The 20,436-nt window shown below is 47.3% G+C and overlaps 2 protein-coding genes across 9 annotated transcripts in view; both read left to right on the top strand.

Moving 5' to 3' along the window:
* Positions 1-20,436, top strand: part of LOC119453383 (ubiquitin carboxyl-terminal hydrolase 43) — a 261,041-nt gene that overhangs the window by 16,541 nt on the left and 224,064 nt on the right. The window lies entirely within an intron of this gene.
* The window catches only part of LOC119453386 (protein dimmed), a 510,248-nt gene that overhangs the window by 465,976 nt on the left and 23,836 nt on the right, over positions 1-20,436 (top strand). For 3 of the 7 annotated variants that reach the window (XM_049667832.1, XM_037715427.2, XM_049667835.1), the window contains 2 exons: positions 10,947-11,055; positions 17,572-17,735. In XM_049667832.1, coding sequence (XP_049523789.1) covers positions 17,620-17,735 — 116 coding nt within the window. In that variant the 5' untranslated portion in view covers positions 10,947-11,055; positions 17,572-17,619. The remainder of the gene's footprint in view (positions 1-10,946; positions 11,056-17,571; positions 17,736-20,436) is intronic. The other 4 variants (XM_049667833.1, XM_049667837.1, XM_037715426.2 and 1 more) reach the window with 3 other exon arrangements.

The following is a 20,436-nucleotide window of genomic DNA, read 5'->3' as shown; positions in this document are numbered from 1 at the left end:
CCAGAGGTAACACGTCCACGCACTCTGGTTAGCGTCCGCCTCACAAAATGTACGCATGCTCACTTCGACGTTTCGGGTAATCCAATGTTCCGTAGAGCTGTGATTCCCTCGCTTCGCAGCGCAGAGTGAGCAACCTGCTACGTCACATCTTCTTATGGCCAATGGAATGACGTAGGCATCGCCAGGCCATGGGAGACGCTTTGCTGTGCCTCTGGTACAAAAAAATTCCCTTCCGCGCGGGGGAGACAGCAGGGATCTTGCAGACTATAGGCTCAACAACCGATCGTACTGCGCCTATACGGCAGTATTACCTAGAGGAAGCAGCGAAATCGCAACTTCCTCCTGGTTGCTTGCCGGTCCTTTTCGCTGCCAGTGGTTGTTTTCCAGTAGCGCGAACGCCTTCCGAAGTGTCAACGCTTATCGACTCTGTTTTTTTTTTCCAACTCGCTCACCACAGGCATACAAGCGCCCACGCGTCTACGCTCGGTGTTCAGAGTATAGGCCGCTAAAACCGCCTGCAACATTGACATTTCTCAATCCCCAGCACCATGCCCGCGCACATTGTGAGCGGGGCAGCAGCGCGAATCAGCATGGCAGCTCATGACGTCAGGCTTTCTTCTTTCCCCGTGAGGGCTTTCCCGTGTGAATGCTGCTTAAAAACATACTATAGCGTAGTTTGAGCACGTTCGTGTACAGCAGTTTGCGTAACGCTGTAACACCGAGACACCGACGGTGGCGCCACCTTGTTACGCTGACGTCAGCAAAACTACGCAGAACTATAATCGCAACGACATTGCTCTCCCGATGCGCTGTTGCAAATTGACTTCTTCAACAACTATCGTAAGTGCGTAGTGGATTTATTTGGTATCCCTGCTGAAGAACGATGATGCCAGGCAAAATCATTTCTAACGCTTTGCGGTTGAACAAACTTCCACAGGATGTCGCCACGAGCACTGCGCTGCCGTTGACGTCATCGCTGTTCCGGTGTTCTATATACTGTGATTCCATACAGACAATCTATATCTCTCTAGCAGAGAGTTTTAAACTGACTGTGCAACGTATATGGCGGTTTACGGAATACTGGACCACCGAGACATGAGCTGTAGCAGAAACAGCTGGTAAGAAAATATTGTGGCAGTTCGTTCAACCACAAAGCGTTAGAAACGATATTGTGCTGCGTATTTCGTCTGAAAGGAAACAAGATAAAATGCCGCTACATACGATAATGATCTTCCCGCCGGCGCCTTTGTGGCGGCAGCTAATTCCACATAGCCGTCACTCAAATTATAGTTAGTTTTTATGGACTCTAGCTCACTTCGACGTCCGAAGATGGCGCCACCAGCACTGCTGCTCGCGTTTACGTCACCGGTATCCGGTTGGTGCACCGTAAATTGGTACGCGTGCGCGGTCAAGCTTACTCTACAAAACCGGAAGGCAGGAATGAGCGTGCCGGAAATTCCCGTTCATGTACTGACAATATTTGTTCTGCGTTGGTTGTTCGTTTCTTGATTTTTTTTTTTTTTTTTGCTGTTGTTTTCGTAGCGTGGGGTGCATAATTTATTCTCACATTTGCCTGCGCGACAACCCGAAAATAAAATGTTTCGCGCACTCACTTTGCATATTGTCTCAGTCGAAAACTGGGCGCCGAAAAAAGTGGTGCTTGGTCAGCTCGGCTCGAGATAAAGGCGCGCCTACACGAATAAGCGACTGCGGAACGCAACAAGTTCGTCGCTGCGTGAGAAAATCGAATTGCGGAGGCGTCTGTGAATACCGAAAAGGTCAGGTAATCAGTTGTTTCTTTTTTTTTTTTTTCTTCCTATAAAAAGAAATGTTCGATATAGACAACGAATAAAGCTTCGACAGTGTGGTCTTTGTGGTATTTTATTATTCCAGCTGCGATTTGCTTAGGCATAAGTCAATTTACAGCTTTCGAGGCACCTGTTAGGAAGATTGGCTGTAGCGTCTACTGGTTGTATCCAGCGAAGACCCTGGGGACGATGCCGCTGTTATGACCGCTACAAAGTACATTTGAAAATATGTGGCTTCTTAGCCCGTTGTTCCTCTCTTGCATAATAGCGTACTCGGTGTTGCCTAGTCAACTAACGGCAACGCCCACAGTCGTAAGAGACAGTTCCTTTGCTCTGTTCTGCATAATTCATGAGATATTTCATTAAATGCAAGCGCATTTCTTTGACTACGGCTGCCTTGGTTTCGGGCCTCTATTGCGGTATTCATAGAGGCGTCACAATCTTGACTGATATAGAATCACTGTTATAGAAGAGGCATGTTATATAGAAACACCACACATATAAACACACAGAGGCACACACAACAATGACGCGCACACACACAAACACAGGCCCGAACACATATACAAGCACACACACACACACGCACGTAACCACACACAGACGCACAGAAACACAGCCACGAATACCAAACGAAAGCACATAAACACACCCTAAACGCACTTGTGCACAGAGTATAGGACCCTGGTAGAGCAAAGCGGTTGTTTCATCGGCTAAACCGCCCTTGAATGGATCACGCACGTATACAGACACTATATACGGCCCAATACACGTGGCTCCACAAGTGTGTCCGGCGCAACAGGCTGTGCGCGCCCGTCGCTTATGGCTCATAACACGACCGTCACTTCCATCTCAGGCTACTCCGCTTGCCGCGCACGTGTCTCGTATATACGTCACACGGCAGGCACGCAGAGGCCTCGGGATCTGCTGCCATATTGCTGCTGCTATTGCCGCTCACGTGCACGGACGGACGAATGAGATGGACGTGGCGCAGACGCCCGGCAGTGGAGGCCACTCCTGCAGCGGCGGCGTTGATTAATGGCGAACTCTGCGCGTGACGCGACCCGCAGGCGCTAAATAGATGGTAACCGCAGTTTCACAGTGTGTTGCATATACGTATATTATATAGTCCAGCAGTCCCCTATCGAAACGTCTTTATACACTTGTGTTTATCAGCGCGGGTTTGCACCAGGCCAGGAACGAACGCCACTGTACCTATATATATATATATATATATATATATATATATATATATATATTATATATACTATATATATATCAGTGTGTGTGTGTGTGTGTGTTCATGCACTGTTCCTTATGCAGTGTACCTTGTACCATGTTGTTCGCTATTGCAAGTGAGAATGTCTTTGCTCAGCTGTTTGTATTTCAGCATTCTTTATCTCTCTTTGTTGACTTCGCAGTTGATTGCATAATGTATTGTCGTCCGCTCGTGCTTCTACGGCCCCGACACTGAGACTGGCATTGACCACTGAATGAAAAACACAACAAAATATGTAGTATATATACGCGCACGTAATGCGTGCGCCTTCGTCTGCGGCGACGCGAGCGCCCTCTAAGCGATGGGCCAGTACGACGTGTAGCCGTACGTGGAAAGGCCGGTCTGACTAAATCTGGGCACAGTGTCAGGAGCCGGGGATTCCTATAGGCTGTTTTACACGAGCCCTGGCAGCAGTGAGCCTGCAGCGGACCCGAGAAATATCCCGTCACCGCGTCCTATTAGCCTACAGTGCCCCTCCAAAAAAAAAAAAATAAATAAAATAAAGCGCGTTTTGCAAGTTAGCTCAACGTACGGAAGCGTTCTTATACGCTGCATGGAACTATAGCGGGACGGCGCTACGTCATAATGGCCCGTCCACTTCCGTGACAGAGAGCCTCGTTCGCGGTGCTCGCTATGTGACGCGCCTGTCCGCGCATTTTCGGCCACTCACGCTTTGGGTGCGATGTCACGTGGGCACCCACCGTCCCCTACCTTCTTTCTCTTCATTAACCCGTCTTATACGAGCGGCTCTCGGAACGGACGTCGGGGGACGCGTGATGAGCCTGCAAGACTTTGTCTCGGCAACTTCTCGTAAGAGGCGAGAGAGTCCTCGGAAAGAGTCGACGTGGGGTTGTGCCGCTATTTATAATGCCTTTCTCGTGAACGTCGCAACCTATCGCGTCTTCGCGAGGCATGCCCAAAAATAGAAAAGACACGACAGAGAGCTCTTAGTACGCCGCACGCGAAAATTGTGGCAGGTTAAGACAGTTTTTTATCTCGTCCACAAACTTCTCACCGTTTGCGCAGATGGACAAGGCCTTCAACGTGACGAAGGCGTCCTCGGCCCTTTTATGTGCTTTTCGGACATTGCGCTGCTCACTTAATGACCGTTAAAGATGAATCGCTAGCTAGTCCAATCAGCCGCGTCGCAAAACGCCAAGTCAGGTGTGACTGTTGAGGCGTCAATTCACAGCTATCTTTTCATTCGTTTGGCGGCAAAAGCATTATTATTACCGAAGGAAATTTGATTAGTTCATACTGTAAATCAAACATTCGTTCATTCATCAATCAATTCTTTATTGGGTTTACCTTCCAAAAGTACCGCACGGGCTTGAGGGAGCGCCGTAGTAGGGTGCTCCGACCTAATTTCGACAATCTGGGGTTTTCTCACGGGCGCCTAAATCAAAGTACAACGAGCAGTCTTTGTTTATTTGTTCTGTTTCTTTTTCTCGTTCTCTTCAACCGTAATGCAGTCGCTCCTGTGGAGAGAGGTGTATGACCATGTTTCCTTTCTTTTTTTTTAAGCGTTAGCTTTTCTTAGCTCGGGGCTCAGTTTTGAGCCGTCCACACTAGTGGGCCGATCCCTGGATACTGTGCAGTGTACAGTTCCTATAGGTATGTGCCTCTGAGAATGTTTCATCGTTGGCCACGCCATCTTCGTCATCTCATTGTCTTCATACAGTCGTCGTCACATCGTATTCGTCCCGCCACCTGTCGTTTTACAGTAGCCGTCACGCAGTTATCGTTAAGCCATCGTCGTCGTCGTATTGTTGTCGTGCCGCTGTGGTCGTATACCGCCTTCACCGTTCCACTGACGCAATTCATTATTCGTTTATTGCACCGTAAAATCGTAATCGTGCTGTTGTCATTCAGTTGCGATTACGCCGGCTTTGTGACGTCATCGTCGTCATTTGCGTTTCGTCGTCGTGCAGTCGTCGCGATGCCGTCGTGGTCGCACCATTGACGTCATTCCACCTTTTGTCATTCGATTCTCGTCGTACCGCCGCTGTCACCCTATCTATGGTCGTCATGCAATTGTCGTCACAGCATTGTCCTCATACGCCGTGATCGTCACGATGTGGTCGTTATCATCAGCATTTCGAAGAATCGTCATTCCGCTGTCGTGCCGCTGCCGTCGTCGTCACGGCGTCCTCGGCTGCGCCAGTGTGCACACAGAAAGCAGGCTAGCGCTCGAGTACGTATCGGAGAGGAGAGTATAGCAGTTCGAACGAGAACGCCATAAAACATCCTTTTACACTGAAGTGTTATGGAAGAAGCGGGACATTCAGACCCGCAAGCGATTTGGGTAGTTCGACATCGGGAGCGAGAACTCCTAGCCCCCACCGCAGCTAACGCTTAAATAAGCATTAGCTCGTCCTGTAAGTTTTCCTGTCTCGTTTATATGTATGTGTGTGTGCGTGTGTGTGTGTGAAGCAATAACAATCTTTAAAAAACACTGTCATAATCTATTGCGTAGCGGCGAGGTTTGATCCTAAGCCATAACCAGTCTTTTACGTCCTATTTGTTTAGCTCGGCAATCCCCCTCTGATTGGTGTACTAGCAGTCGTTTTCATATTGCCGTAGAATCGGTGATAATGAAATTTGCACAGCCAGTTCCATTTCAGTTCAACGTTGTGCATAACCTAATAGACGATATCTGGCAATTCAGTTGCGTATAGTTTAGCGGTGTAAACATTTTTAGTTTGAGAAACGTCACCTTTGGACCTGACAATATTGAAATTGAAATTATGGGGTTTTACGTGCCAAAACCAGTTCTGATTATGAGGCACGCCGTAGTGGGGGGCTCCGGAAATTTTGACCACCTGGGGTTCTTTAACGTGCACCTAAATCTAAGTACACGGGTGTTTTCGCATTTCGCCCCCATCGAAATGCGGCCGCCGTGGCCGGGATTCGATCCCGCGACCTCGTGCTCAGCAGCCCAACACCATAGCCACTGAGCAACCACGGCGGGTCCTGACAATATATATATATATATATATATATATATATATATATATATATATGCAACAAAGTTTTCCAAACTCGACTGAATGCATCCATGACTTATGGTTAGAGCACTAGTTCTTTCTAGGAATGAATTAATAAATTATTTATTTGTCTGGTTAACTATAAAAATGTGTAGATATGTTTTTTTTATAGAAGTTACTCCGGCTAAATTGCATACGCGGCGACGGAGTTTGTTGTTTATTATCTGTTTAACTTTAAGAACTGCTTCACTATTCATCGCCAAAGCTATGTCGTCAAAGCTGCGCGCGCGACGTTCGCTGGCAGCCCGGCTCGTCGAAGCCCCGTTTTATTCGTCGCGACTGCGGTTCCGAAGCCGATTAGCTTAATTTCCCGGAAATCATAAGGGCGTCCTCAAAATTTGACGTTGCTGACGCCGTGCCTGTGCGCTTTGCGAAAGCTTGCTAACGATCCCTGTTCATTAACGAAACAGCGGCATCGCATGGCGCTCGATGAGAACGGTATATGTATAGCACGCGACCTGCGTTCGCTTACTTAAAAGGGTGGGAGAGGGCCGAGGGGGGTTAGCTTAGAATTAATAGGATCGAGGGAAAGGGGCGAAGAAAGCGTAGTCTGCTCCACTTTTGAACACGTTATTGGGGCGAAATCGCTTAATAAGCGAGAGGAACGTTAATCACAGAAAGGGCGAGAAATAAACTGTTTCTGCCAGCTCACTACTTTTTATGAAAAAAAGATGCGAGCAACGTTATCTCTAGAATGCTTCCTGTAGAACTCTCTAAAATCTGGTTCCATGAGCGCAGCAAAACAACGACGACGAACAGTGCAACGAAAATATTGACACACAAGCTCTCGCGGACGCAGGTACATGTACGCGTGCCGCAAAGTGTACACAGTACCGCATTAGAAGCAGTAGCCCTCAGCTTGTACGAGCTTCCTACATCCGCACATGTGGATACAATTAGTGCCGCTACACTACGCCGAGACTGTAGCGGATAGAAAAGAAATACAGCTGAGTTAACGAAACCCGACGGGTACACTCACTGCACCGGCAAGCAGTAAACGCATTAGCGAGAAGCCCAATAAAGGAAATGGCGTCGAAAAGACGAAAGCGAAAAAAAATGATTATGTGTACATGCACTAGTATAAACTATAAGTAACTAATAAGAAAACAGGCAGGTGTGCTTCTTCCGAGCAATCGTGTCTTCGCTTTGAACTCAGGTTGAGCACCGTGTTCCTTGCTGTTCGCGCCGCCGAACTATCGGAAATTGATACGCTTCGCACCGGTGCTTCCTTCCAAGATTAATGGCGAGCAAACGGGCGCGCTCCTGGCGGCAAAGCCCGCTTGCGGGCTCTCGGAAGTGTTCGTTACGGTTGCTGTTTTTGATACGCAGTACCGCGAGGTGGCGCTTTCTTTCTTTCTTTTTTCTTCTTTTTGTTGGCGCGCTGTCCATGTTGTGTCTGTTGAATAGCCCGAGCAGGTGATTGGAGAGAGAGATAAGATAAAGAAAGTTGGTAGAACTAGCGGCTGCGGGAGCATGATAACGAGAGTTGAATCGAAATGATGCTTCGTGCGAAGAGGTTCTCTTCGATTGTCAGTCTTGATGGGTATATTCCTTCGTCTGTTGAGCGATGCGTACGTTGACCGATGTGGGATCGGGTTGAGGTAAGATTAAATTGGAGGTAATACAAGGAGCACATGATTCCGCTAACAAATATAAAATTCTAGCATGTGTGCTTGCAGTGGTGCAGATGGGTGCACCGGGACGAATGCCTAAATTGATGGTGCATAAATGACCGGGAGGGAGATAAGATAAAAACTAAGATAAAACACAGCACGAAACAGCGACCTGCTATTGTAGGGATTAACATTTCAACCTACTATGGAAAGAAGATAACAATCTAAGAATATAACATTCGTGTACATCGTCGCGCGTGCGTATGTTTGCCTCTGATTGTTTAGAGATATGCTACACTTAAGTACGATAGGCTAACGCAGGGAGACTAATAGATAACGGCTTACTCAGCCCGCCTTGATGAAAGCAACGGCAATGGCATGAGATTGAGTTATTGATCGAGTAATTTATTTAATAATTGATTGATTGATTGATTGATTGATTGATTGAGAGTGGTTGCACGAACGCGTGTTTTGAAGGCTATGAACATTATGTCAGGGACATAAAATAAAGAAATAAGATAACATTGCGAAGGAAACAGACATGAACCAGCGTGGATTTGAAACGCTTGTTATCGCCCTATAACCGCTAAACGTACCTTAATAAATGCACCACTCCTGGGAAGCCTCACAGTCAAGCTGCATTGAATCAAAGCTTCAGAGTATTGACGCATAGTGCTTTCAGCATTAGGGCGACAGTTTTGATTTGCACATTTGCCCTTCATTCGTATTCTTTATCAGCAAATAAATAATTTCTCGTGGCCTGAGGGTTACGTGTTATTGAGTCCTCTAGTTAGGCTTTTGTTTCACCTGACAAACTTATTTATCCATCTGTGTGTACTTATGTAGCTTTAAAATGGTTTTATTCACCATACACCCATCCAGGAATATATATATTCAGGTATACACCCATCCAGGTATATATGTACCTCAAGCTTACGATATGACGCATTGCTTTCAAGGTTACCATGAGGGTCATACTACGAAAACTATTCGTACTAATGAGGAGCTTAGCGACGCTATTCTGTCATCAAGACAGTTTATTTGTCCTGCATGTATACCCGCTGTTGCGTTGAAGCGGTTATTGTCACCGTATAAGAATTAGTCGTCTCTTAATGAATGTACCAGTCCAGGCAGCTTCGCAATCAAGCTTTATAAACACAAAGCTTCAGAGGATCGGTGCTCAGTGTTTTCAGATTTCGGTCGACAGAATTTTATTCAGTGATGGCGCTTTCAATTCGCATTGCTAATCACCAAATGCAGTAAGTTTGTCTTCGTTGAACGTAAAGCCCAGTTGAAGCATTTAATAATGTTCTTGTGTAACCTGGAAAACTTATTTGCTTTGCATGTACCCATCTATCATTAAAGAGGTTGCTGTCACCCAATTACAATTTAGCGTTTCTTAACGAATGCCTCACAATGAGAGAGATAGAGAGAGCGGGGGGAGGGGGGAGGGGGGGTGCTGTGAGGAAGAGACGCATACTTCTGCAGCACTCATGGGAGCACGACTCAGTGTCCCTCACAATCAGAAAAGCCTCACAATCGCGCATGATAGACCCGAAGCTTTAAAGTGTCGAGGTTCAGTGTTGTTTTGCCATTAGGGTATGTGTTGTACATCGAATTAAGACTCGCATATTATTTCGTATCATTTATCAGCGGCAGGCTTGCATTGCCGGAGCTTAATGTCCTGTTAAGAACTTTAGCGACGCTCTTTTGTCACCCGTATAATTTATTTGTCCACATTGACGAATAGCTTACACTGGCTATTTCCTCCCACGTCATCAGCCTAGTGCTTCTACTTTGACAGGACTCAAAGCTGGGCATGTTGGTATAAATTCGTGCTTGACAAAAAAAAATTGCGCACGGGGACGAAGAAAAGAAGTAGGCTACACAAGCGACCGTGTTCCTCGGGAAATGTTTAATGAAGTGACGTCAAAAGCGGGGCGCCTCATTAATCATCATAAGAAGAAGAGTATCTGTCAGCGTCTCGCCTACGCCGCAGAGAGATGTCCGCCATTCGGGGGTATATTAAACGTCCATCCCCTTTTTTTTGTAAGCGCTAACAAATGACCGAGGGACGTATCCGTTGGCGAGCGAATCGCGACAGATGAAACAAACTCGCCGTGCCAACATTTCCTTCGCCTATACTTTGCCAATTCATCAACGAATTCATCATCGTTGACGGGAAAAAAAAACCGCCGGAAGGTCGTATAAATGAAAAACGCGTGTGTAAGCGCTAGTCGGTCCCGAAACCGCTCAGCGCGAGGAGGATTTATGAGGCCACTGTCATTGTGGAGCCTCGCGAATGCGGTTGTGAATAATGAATTAGAAGGTCAGGATACTTTGATGAAGCGCTCGGGCCGAATAAATTGAGTGCGTCGTGGAAAAAGAAAAAAAAAGAAAGATTACGGAGAGGAAGTGAATCGTTCGTGTGAGTAGTTCCTCCTCTTTAGCGGCGATGGGTGTACAGAGTTCTCGCGCTCGGTAATCACGCTGGAAATCTTTCACGGGGAGTCCTTTCACCGCGGTATCAAAAGGGGGGGGGGGGGGGGGGGGCGTAATCTACATGTTAATGCAGCCGTCAAACGTTGCATCGAGGACGACAAAGGGAGTAGAATGCATGATTGCTTGAGAGTCTGGTTAGGGTTGCTGCTTATTCTCCCACTCTCCCCCCCCCCTCTACTTCTACTGGTAAATCACGTCTACGCAAGTAAGTTTTCAACATTTTATTGCGATAACAATTACATGGACGCTTGAGAGGCATTCGCGCCGTCGGCTGACTATAGTCTCTTTAACAAGGGAGTCCTTACGGTGTGCTGTAAGTCCCAGTGGCCTGGGGAATGCATTCAAAACTGGTCCGATTCCGTAGACAGTGAATCGTTATCAAAGGTGCTTACTTGGTGGGCTCATCCTGGACAGCAGTGCTCAATGTGTGTCCTCGCAACTGTGCTAAAGTGGTTGTAACGCAGGCCCTTCCTCGAGGCAGTGGAACGTCACACCTTCTAAACATCTCCGAGAATTAACGAAATACGGTAGAGCTAGCCATCAGAAGGTCTACTTGGAAACTATCACTGAACTTTTGACAACTATTCACCGATAGTTCCCGTCCATCTTTTTTTTTTTCATGTTATTTGTTGCCACCGGAATGTTGGCGTTCACGATACGCATCACTCACTGACCTTGCTTGTTTCTTTCTGCGCAGGCGCGAAGTCCGAGCGGCCCGCGCCTCCCACCGCCACCTGCCGGCCGTCTCAGGCCCTGCATGAGGTTGCCGCGTGAAATGACCACGTGACGTCACCACCCATTGCTAGGTATGATCTCCTTTTACCCGCGGTATTCGCCGCCCCTCCTGTCATTCCAGGCGGTGACCTGTCGTTTCTTTTTTTGTAGTTTATTCAGTGATGTGCGCCTGCAAAAATAGGCCGCCAATAGGTTGGTTACTGCATGTACATTAAACTATGAAATGTGAAAAAAAAGAAACTGTCAGTCCTTCCACTGGGGTTCTGATGGTGTAAATGGTTATTTGAACTATTAAAGAATGATAAATATGTATGATCCGGTGGTTTTCATTTATTTAGTGACCACAGGGACCATGGCTTTATGTTCGCTACGGTACACCGGCGTAGGGTGTACGGCAAAGCTTGGCACGTTCTTCATAAACACGTCACCAACGTTGCGCGCGTTCGGTGCGAACGCGGGCAAAACGCCACCGCCGCCGCCGACAACAGTTGTGCGCGTTGTTTGTGTAACCGCACACAACCGCTGTCGAAACGCTGGCTACGTACGGAACGGCTAAACGCCGTTGTCTACACTGTTACTGGAGAGGCGTGCGAGAGCCCAGATAAAGAGTCCGTGACACAGGCGGCAGAGGCCTGCAGGGCTGCGCGCATGCGCCGCAGTGGGAGAGCGGGCACGCACACGCACATTCTAGGGTACCTCGATGCCCTCCTCCCCCAGCGCGCACATGCAGCATTGGCCGTATGCTGTATGTGCTTTCACTCGCACATACAGCATACGGCCAATCAGAGTTTTTTTTTTTTTTTTTTTCTATTGCCGGACGCGAACATCGAAGAGTGAGCCCTTAACAGCTTCACTGTAAAAGACACAGAAACAGAAGGTGCACTATCACCGGGAGGGCGAATTATTGACAGCAATAGCAAGGTATTAGAATACTACACGAAGTAAGGTTTGTAGTTTTATGGGCAGTTTGTATTGCAGTAAACATTTACAGCGGAATGTCGTTGATACGATTCTGCATAATGCGTTTTTCGGGATAATACGTTTTTCGTTCTTTTCCCAGCCAATGTCTCACGGGAGCAATTCTTTTCGGATAATATGATTTCCGGATAATACGATTTATTTTCCGGCTCTCGTGAAGATCGTATCAACGAGATTCCACTGTATACTTACTGATAGTGCGTTCGGCTGGTGGTTTTCGAGTGCAGTTGCAGGGCGTGTTACATTCAGCTGGTTGAAATCCAGAGCTCAGACTATACATTCGGCCAGCTCTTTCAGAGCGCCGCGCTTAGCTGCTGTTTTCCTTATTTAAGGTACAAAGCGCGGGTTATTTAAAAATGCAAAAAAAAAACGCACACACTTGTAACCGTTACCGTGTGTTTAGAGTGACGCGAGACGGAAGCCGGCAACGTCTATATCCATCCATCTCGCCTTCGTTTTGCGTATACCGTGGGTTTTAGAGAAGAAAACGTTCGAACGATCTTCAGAAGCGATGCTCTGTCTTGCGTAGCTGCCCTTCGAGACACGGCACGTCTTCTTCCAATTGGCACTCCACTGCTGGGGGGTTACAAAGAAAGCTCGCGAACAGTTTTCGATTATGGCCCGTTCCCACCACGTTCGCATCGATCCGTACGAGCTGCGGGCAAAGTGCGTTGCATCGGCAACAGATGACGCCTCGGTCGCCGCAACTTCATCCATCACGCGTCGGGACCAATGTTTGCCAAGCGCTAACCGCGCTGAGAGACTCGTCGCGCAAAAAAAGGCGCGCCACGGGCTAGCACTCGCGCCCAGCGGATGTCGGAGAGTAAACACTAAGCTGGGCCGGCACTGACCGTGCAGCCGGCTGGCCGCAGTTTGGAAGTGCGCGCTGCTGAGCGCGTCGCGAGACCATTTTCGATTAGTGCCAGTCGCTATGCCCTTCCGCGATCAAGGAGTCTTGTACATTATGAGCAGACGACAGGCATATGGCCTTGCCCCCGGATGCCGAGCAGACGAGACAGGCAGTGAAGAGCAGACGATGTTCGTCTGTTCCACGAGTATAATAATAATAATAATAATAATAATAATAATAATAATAATAATAATAATAATAATAAGAAGAAGAAGAAGAAGAAGAAGAAGAAGAAGAAGAAGAAGAAGAAGAAGATGATGATGATGATGATGATGATGAAGCATTTATTTTCATCAATGTGATGGGCGAGGTCGGGGAAAAAGGCCCCCCAATCAACAGCTTGACTAGCGAACCTGTTCGCTTATCGCGCATGCAATTAAAAAAGCTTTAGAAGCGTGGCATACCGCGTCGTGGAAGCGTCATCTCATCAAAGGCTGGATTCAAAATTTTGTTCGAATGCTAGCGTAATTGCGGTTTGACGGTATATACTGGCTGTCGCAAGTTGCAGGTGCAAGTTGGAATCAGCTAGCGCAAGACAGGGGTAATTACAGATGGAAGGGAAAGGCCTACGTTCTGCAGTGGACATAAATATAGGCTGATTATGATGATGATGACTGTCTATAGGTTTGGCGCGGGCATACTGCGCGGTGCGTGAACAAAATGGTAGATCCGCTGCCGCTGCGGTATCTATACCCGCGTGTTTCGCGCTCCTGAGGCCATTTTTTATCAGGGCCAGTTGCGGGACCCGTCTATGATCAAGGTGTCTCGAAAATGCGGAGCAAATCGGCTTTTCTCACGTAGACGTGAAGCAGACGACGCAGGCGTGAAGCAGCCGACGTACACGTGAGGGCAGGCGACAAAAAGCAGGCCAGGTTCGTCTGCTCTGCAACTTTCATCATGTTCATTTACTGCGATGTGGACAAAACAAGAAAATAGCAAAATGGCATCATGCGCAGTGAGAGTAACAGCTAGCACCCCATCATAAGATGCTAGACTGGGAATTTCGTTCGAACCATAAGCTTGTAATTACGGTTGGCGGCTTTCTTGGCTCTCGTATCAATGAGTGTCGTGATTTGGCGCTGGCATCGTGCACGGTATCCAACAATGTAGACCCGCTGCCGTGGACACGACCTACGTGCTTCGCGCTAATGGGGCCATTTTTTATCTGTGCCAGTCGATAGGCTCTTTTGAAATCAAGGTGTCCAGAATTGATCCAGACTATTGGAGGACCTCGCGCAGAGGAGAAGCAGACGACGCAGGACCGGCTGCCCCTAAAGTATTTATGTTCGCTTGCTCCTGATTACACGTAATGTTTTAAAGGGTCGTAAAAGCGGCAGCTATAGATCTATAAAGCTGGGTTAGTTGGTGTACGTTCAAGTTGGCGAACAGCGCAGCAAGCGAGGTAAGAGATCTGTCCTGTTCGCAAATATGTTCTTCTGGCGTCTGCTCTGCTCGCCTGTTCAACGGCTACGTCATCATATGAGAAGCTAAGGTCCGAAATTTTGGTAAAACGCTAGCGAATTTTACCGATGGATCGGTGTCTTGGCAGTTGAAGTTGGTGATTTTGCGTTGGCATCGTGCACGTCTATAGACACTGGTTCCCGAGTGCGAACAAAGCTGTCGCTGACCAAGCTGCTATGGAGCCACTGCCGCAGGCTTCGCCGTGCGTGCTTTGCGCTAGTGAAGCCATTTTCGATTAGTGCTAGTCACTAGGGAGCCCTCCGCAATCAAGCTGTCTCGAATATGCGTACACGACCGGCTGGCCTTGCGAACAAGCCGAGTAGACGACGTTCGTCTGCTTCGTAACTCTCGGTGTTTATCTTACTGCTGTGCAGATGGACTGCAAGTTTGCGGAAACACGCAAGGAGGCGTAGTGAAAGCAACCGATAGCCTCTGATAACAAGAGGCTGCATTCGAAATCTTATTTAGACAATAGGAAAGCTTACAATCATCCGTTATCTTCGCTGCGTATCGTTAAATGTCTTGACTGTGCGCGGACGCTGCGATGACGCTGGTACCTAAGCCTGAATAACAGGGTCACTAAGCTATATGCGGTGGTTACGCGCGGTTCGATCGACCTGGCTGCTTTGAGAACGTGCGATCATTTCCCATTGGACCCATTCCACAGACCTGTCGCGTTTGACCAGTTCCGGCTATGTATAGGCGACGGCTTCCAGTTGGCCGAAGCAGCAGACGACGCTCATGTCGAGGAGCAGACGATGTTGCGCTTCGCAGGCCCCTCTCTCTTGCCTGTGCCGCAGGCGGAAGTACCTACTTATAGACGACACACACGCACACTTTTAATTGTTTGACAGGGCTGCTGCACTATTCGATGAGATTGGGCAGATGTTGAGTGTTGCGGCGGCTCACAATTAACAGCACTTCCTGACCTCTACATATGCTGTTTGTTTGAGCAGACGCCTCTTGGTTCACTTCTGCATGCAAAAAAAAAATAACAATGAAAAAGAAGAACAAATAGAAACAGAAACCAGCGTGCCCTGTCAGCCTTTCAGGAACCTACAGTGCCGAAGAAGTATTACTTTATTCGGCGATTTCCACGACTGACCGTAATAGTTCATATTTCCGGGGCGGATTTCGTAACACCGACGCACTGCAGCCGGGCTTCCTGACCTTCCAGACGAAACCCGGCCAATGCCTCCGTGGCCAAGGACTTATTCCTAGCACTTATGTACGATGGCTACGGCCTTTATTAAGCCGGATAGCTGTAGCACTCAGTCTATTGTTAATTCAGTCTCGTGTTACGACGCTCTTAAGCGGACGTGGGGTTCGATCCGCCCGGCTGCTCAAGTCATTCCGCCTCATCTACCGGAAACAGACGACAGGCATAGTTAGACGGAGTACACGACGCAATTTGGGACAGGCCGGAAGCAGACGGAAGCACCCCGGGAGAGCTGTTCCTCATTGTCGGGACGCTGTAAACAGTCTTCCGTGATCGATGACATAGTTTGCACCGCGTGTCTGGCAAGGATAACCGTATAGCCCCTTGGAGACGACCGTGCAAGGAACCGTAGTAATCATTGTCTTCCTTCGCGTGTATAGGGAAGTGCTGCTGCTGTACACAGCTTAACGGTTTCAGTAGTCCCTGCGTCTTTTGCTTGGCGGGGCTAGTAGCGACTGCAGACATCTGTAATTGGAGAGCGCTAAAGTAACACAAGATAATAGGGAGTTTTAGCGAAGCGATCTTACTTATTCCTCTTCTTGTAATGGAATAGCTCAACCTAGAGAATCACGTAAAATGCTTACGCTCTAGTCATCGTCCCATGGCAACCAGGAAGAACAATTTGTTAGCTTCAGCGCTTGCTGTCAGATTAGGTGGGAATGTCTATTTGCAGCGTTAAATGTTACGTGGAACGCGAAATATGTTTCTCCATCTCTCTCTTGGAGCGTAGCCAGCTCACCGTTCTTCTGGCTATCTCGGCCAGCTATCACATTGCGTGTACGGCATTTTATGGCATTCTTGACTCCTTGTAACGGTTACATCGTGGTATATTTATGAAACACCTAGCTACAACCATAAGGTAACTGAGAGAAATTGAGTACAACTATAATCAGAAATTTAGTTCCAAGTATGCAGCTCTTCAAGATCTGTAAAATTACGAGTGAATAATAATCACAAACTATTTATTTCGAGGTGTGTACCGCATAAGCTTCATTTTTCATTCGCGCCATGCCAGCGTGTTTCGTTTAAACATCGTCATTCTTGTGCGCTGATATATAAAGGAAAAAAAAAAAAGGGGGGGGGGGGGTGCCTTACTAATGCGAATCTCCGATCACAGATGGCGCCTCCGTCGTTTTAGGGCACTCGTTTGTTCTAGACTTTCTGCGTATTAACTGAAGTATAACATTGCATGTTTATCGCCGGTAATGCGCATTTCCGCTGTTTATGCGTCCCTCAGTTCATGCTCTATTGAAGCTGGATTCACACGAAAGGCCTGATCGCCGATTCAATCCGTGTCGCGGATGGTGGTGTAAAGCTGACTTCACTGTACTAACTGCCACTCTGAGGAAAAGCCTGCTTTACAAATGGCAACTTTTTTTTCGTTTTATTTTCGTGTTTAATTGGGAATTTGGACGTAGCATTTTTTTTTTGCATACGATTTCTATCCATACCTCCTATGTAACACCCTGTTATGGTGGCCTTTTTATAAATAATTGGAAAACAAAGGTGAAAATACTCGCCCAAATATGGCAATGTTGCATTTATTATATTGATTCCACTTGGTGTTGTGTGATGATTTATCTTTCTCAAATGATGCGGTTGCTGATGCTGTTCGTTGTATAGTTATTTTTATTCTTTCGACTGTGACCTTCTCTTTCGATTGTTTCTCTCTCTCTCACCTATCGCATCCCTTTACCCCTCCCCCTGTGCAAGGTAGCCAACTGGAGATAACCTCTGGTTAACCTCCCTGTCTTTCCTTTGCCTTTCTCTTTCTCTCTCCTCAGTTAACGGCCCTCACCAGCGTTTATAAGAAGGCCGATTGGAAGAGGTCTGAGAAGAGGGGGGGAGGGGGGGGGGGTGGCGGGTGCACTCGAAGAATAAGCAATTAATTTTAAAGCAAGAACTTTGCAAAAATAAAAGAACATTGAGTATTTGAAATAATATTTCAGTGGTCATTATCAGCGTGTCTGTTCGTGGTTCTCGGTTTACGACCTTTTGACGACAGCCACCCTTTTGCAGTGCCCTGAGCCAACGACTCCTGCTGGTTGCGTACGACGCAGGGAGGTCATGGTGAGGTCTCGAGGCGAAGACACGGCGGCTCACGAAGAGGACCCGCTGGGCGCCGAGGACTGGCCTGACGAGGCGCGCCAGCCCGACAGGAAGAGGCCCAGGCCGGACTCGAGGTGCGTACGACAATAAGTGGGGTGCACACACGAACAGCCTATAATAGCCTGCTGTGTGCGCACTAAGCTATCGCGGTAGTCGTTTGTGCATCTTTACCGGCATCGCGGTGACAGTATTACTCCGTACACCGGGACCACGTACCTGACAAGCCCAGCGAGCAATACGCGCATTACTGAAGTTCCCGAAGTCGTCAAGACGTCGGTGATCCGGGGTTAGTTTCAATGCGAACCTCCGGACGAAGCGACACCCCAAGTGAAAGGTAAAAATTGTCATCTACCCGAATGTAGCGCGGAACCCCATACGTGTTTCTCAGAAAGAACGCTTCGCAGTTCTTTCTGAGAAACCAGGACCAGGACGAATGTTTTTCTAACCGCGAAGCGTTCTTTTCTTTGAAACCTGTATGGGTTTCCTTTGTAGCTTCGTGTTACATTCAGGTGGATGACAATTTTTACCGTTCATGATACTTCTGCCACCTTGCGGGATTCCGCAGAGGTGATTTGCCAGCACCCTAAGTGTTTCCTCTCGTTTATTTATTTATTTCCATATCCTCTAACCCCCTTTTCTCTATGTAGGGTAGCGAACCAGACGTGCGTTTGGTGGACTTCCCTGCCTTTCTCCTATTTTTTTTTCTGCCTCTCTCTTCTACCAGCATGGATTATGTAACCGATGTACGCTGAAAACCGCACGTCGACAATACGCCGTGTCAGACTATCTATTGTAGAACAGATGTTTCCTTGGTTTAATAAATGATGCTCTTTAACAATAGGTAGCGTATGAGCTCGGTATACAGTTAGTCACAAGAGGCGACAGAGCCGGAGAAGTGTAACGTTTAAGAGCTATAGTAGCAAAAAGAAAATAAAAGTGGCGTGTCAGCTGCGTACCCACGTAACCACAGTTGAACTCACATTGCTAGACGTGCACTGCGTTAGGGTTAGCATTGGTTAGTTCAGTCGAAGTGTTATTTTTTTTTAAATAGAGATATTTTTCTTGGTGGAAGAGAGCCGGGAAACGTTGCAGGCTACCGTCCTCTGAGCCGGAAATGTGTAATGCGAAGTGGAGATGGCTGTATACGTGAAAGGCGTTCTAAATTGGCGTAAAGCACCGTTGCTTCACAGTGCGCAGTGAGACGTGGAACTCTTTCTTTTCCCGGAAGCAGACGCTGCTCGGAGGCCGAGAAGGACGTAAACGAGCGCCTTGTTTAAGCCTGCTTCCTGTTTCGAAGACAAGCGTGCAATAAAACGTTCTATTAGATGGTTTGTTGGCTTGTTCGTAAAGTTACCATGTATAAACTTTCGAAGCGCGCAGTTTGCTTCTTTCAGAGAGTTGTCTGTGTTTCACGAAGCGCCGGAAGGCTGAATAACCTGCAGTGCTATTTATTAAATTCTAGAAATTCGGACTTTCCTTTCATTTTCTCTTTATCTTTGCACAAGTTCCTGTCTTCACTTCTGCAAGCTGTCCTTTCTTTTTAGATTGCTTTTGACTTCATCTGATATGAAGATGTATAGGCACACGAGCGATAGTGCTGGCCACTGCTCTTCTTGGTCTAAAAATATAAGTATACCATGGACGGTCGCAAAGAATTGATAAGACGTAGCGCATCAGCAGAAATTTCAAAAGATCAAACAAGGCGTTGAATAGACCAAGGAATCTGTAAAAACGTACTGCTGGCATCGCATTTCAGGGGTTCTTTTCAATTATACCGCATTTATCATTCCGCTTTTAGGCGCATCATCAGTTATTCAGATAGAAATTAGCAACCGTTGTCATCTCAAAGCCCTGGAATTAGTGGAACAAGTTTAACCGGTGCATCGGTATGGTATTGTCATCAGTGGGCAGATATTTGATCCCAGTTTATTTGTTTCATTTTTTACGTCCCTGCCTTAAAAAGGTGATCAACAGGAGCGGCAGCGACAGAGGTCCATTGAGGTGAAATGACAATGGCAGACCACTCAGTTACCTTATTGCGGTTTTCAATTATGCGCACCGATGCACCTCTTAAATATATGTGCCTGAAAATGCCAGATAACGCTGTTTCCGGATGTGTAATACAGGATAGCGCATACTATGCGACTTCCCGTCATATTTCAGCGCTATCAAGTCAACATTGGCTCATACGTAAGTCTGTAAGGGTTTCTTTCGGTGGCCGTCAGAGGAACTATACCTCGCAGCGCGTGAAGTGTGGACCGAGCTGTGCAATTTACTTTTTTTCGTGTTGGACACATGTTTCATTAAGTGCAATATATTTGCAAAGAATGTTCCAATTAGCGAAGGACGTGTAGAACGAATATCCTTGCATGCGCGTCGGCTGTTCTTTCGCTCGAGATTCTTGCCACTTTTATACTATATATCACTCTTAGTATCGTTCCGCATAAAATTCGCTAAGTGGGACATCCTAATCTTGTTCCACATAACCTCTGTAGAAATGCTAAGGCAACGCGAGAAAAAAAAAAAAAAGACCGAGAGCCAACTACTCTCGCCGTACCAACCTGTCTTTTATTTCTCGCGGTGTTCTTGTTTTTTTTTTTTTTTGGCAGATTCCGTCAATGAACTGGAACATATTTGCAAAACGGTTCCATTGCTTAGTGGGACTTGTGTGGAACGAGAGAAAGTTGCAAACGTTAATTATAGGCTAGAGATGTTCGCCTGGCTAACATAGAGCACAGAGAGTGCACCCAGCGCGCCCGTTTGCCCAGGGTTAGA

Source organism: Dermacentor silvarum, chromosome 5 (assembly GCF_013339745.2).
Source record: "Dermacentor silvarum isolate Dsil-2018 chromosome 5, BIME_Dsil_1.4, whole genome shotgun sequence".
In the NCBI taxonomy this organism is placed as follows: Eukaryota; Metazoa; Arthropoda; class Arachnida; order Ixodida; family Ixodidae; genus Dermacentor; species Dermacentor silvarum.
The sequence above is the reverse complement of the archived record's forward strand: the minus strand, read 5'-3'. Positions and strand labels throughout refer to the sequence as shown.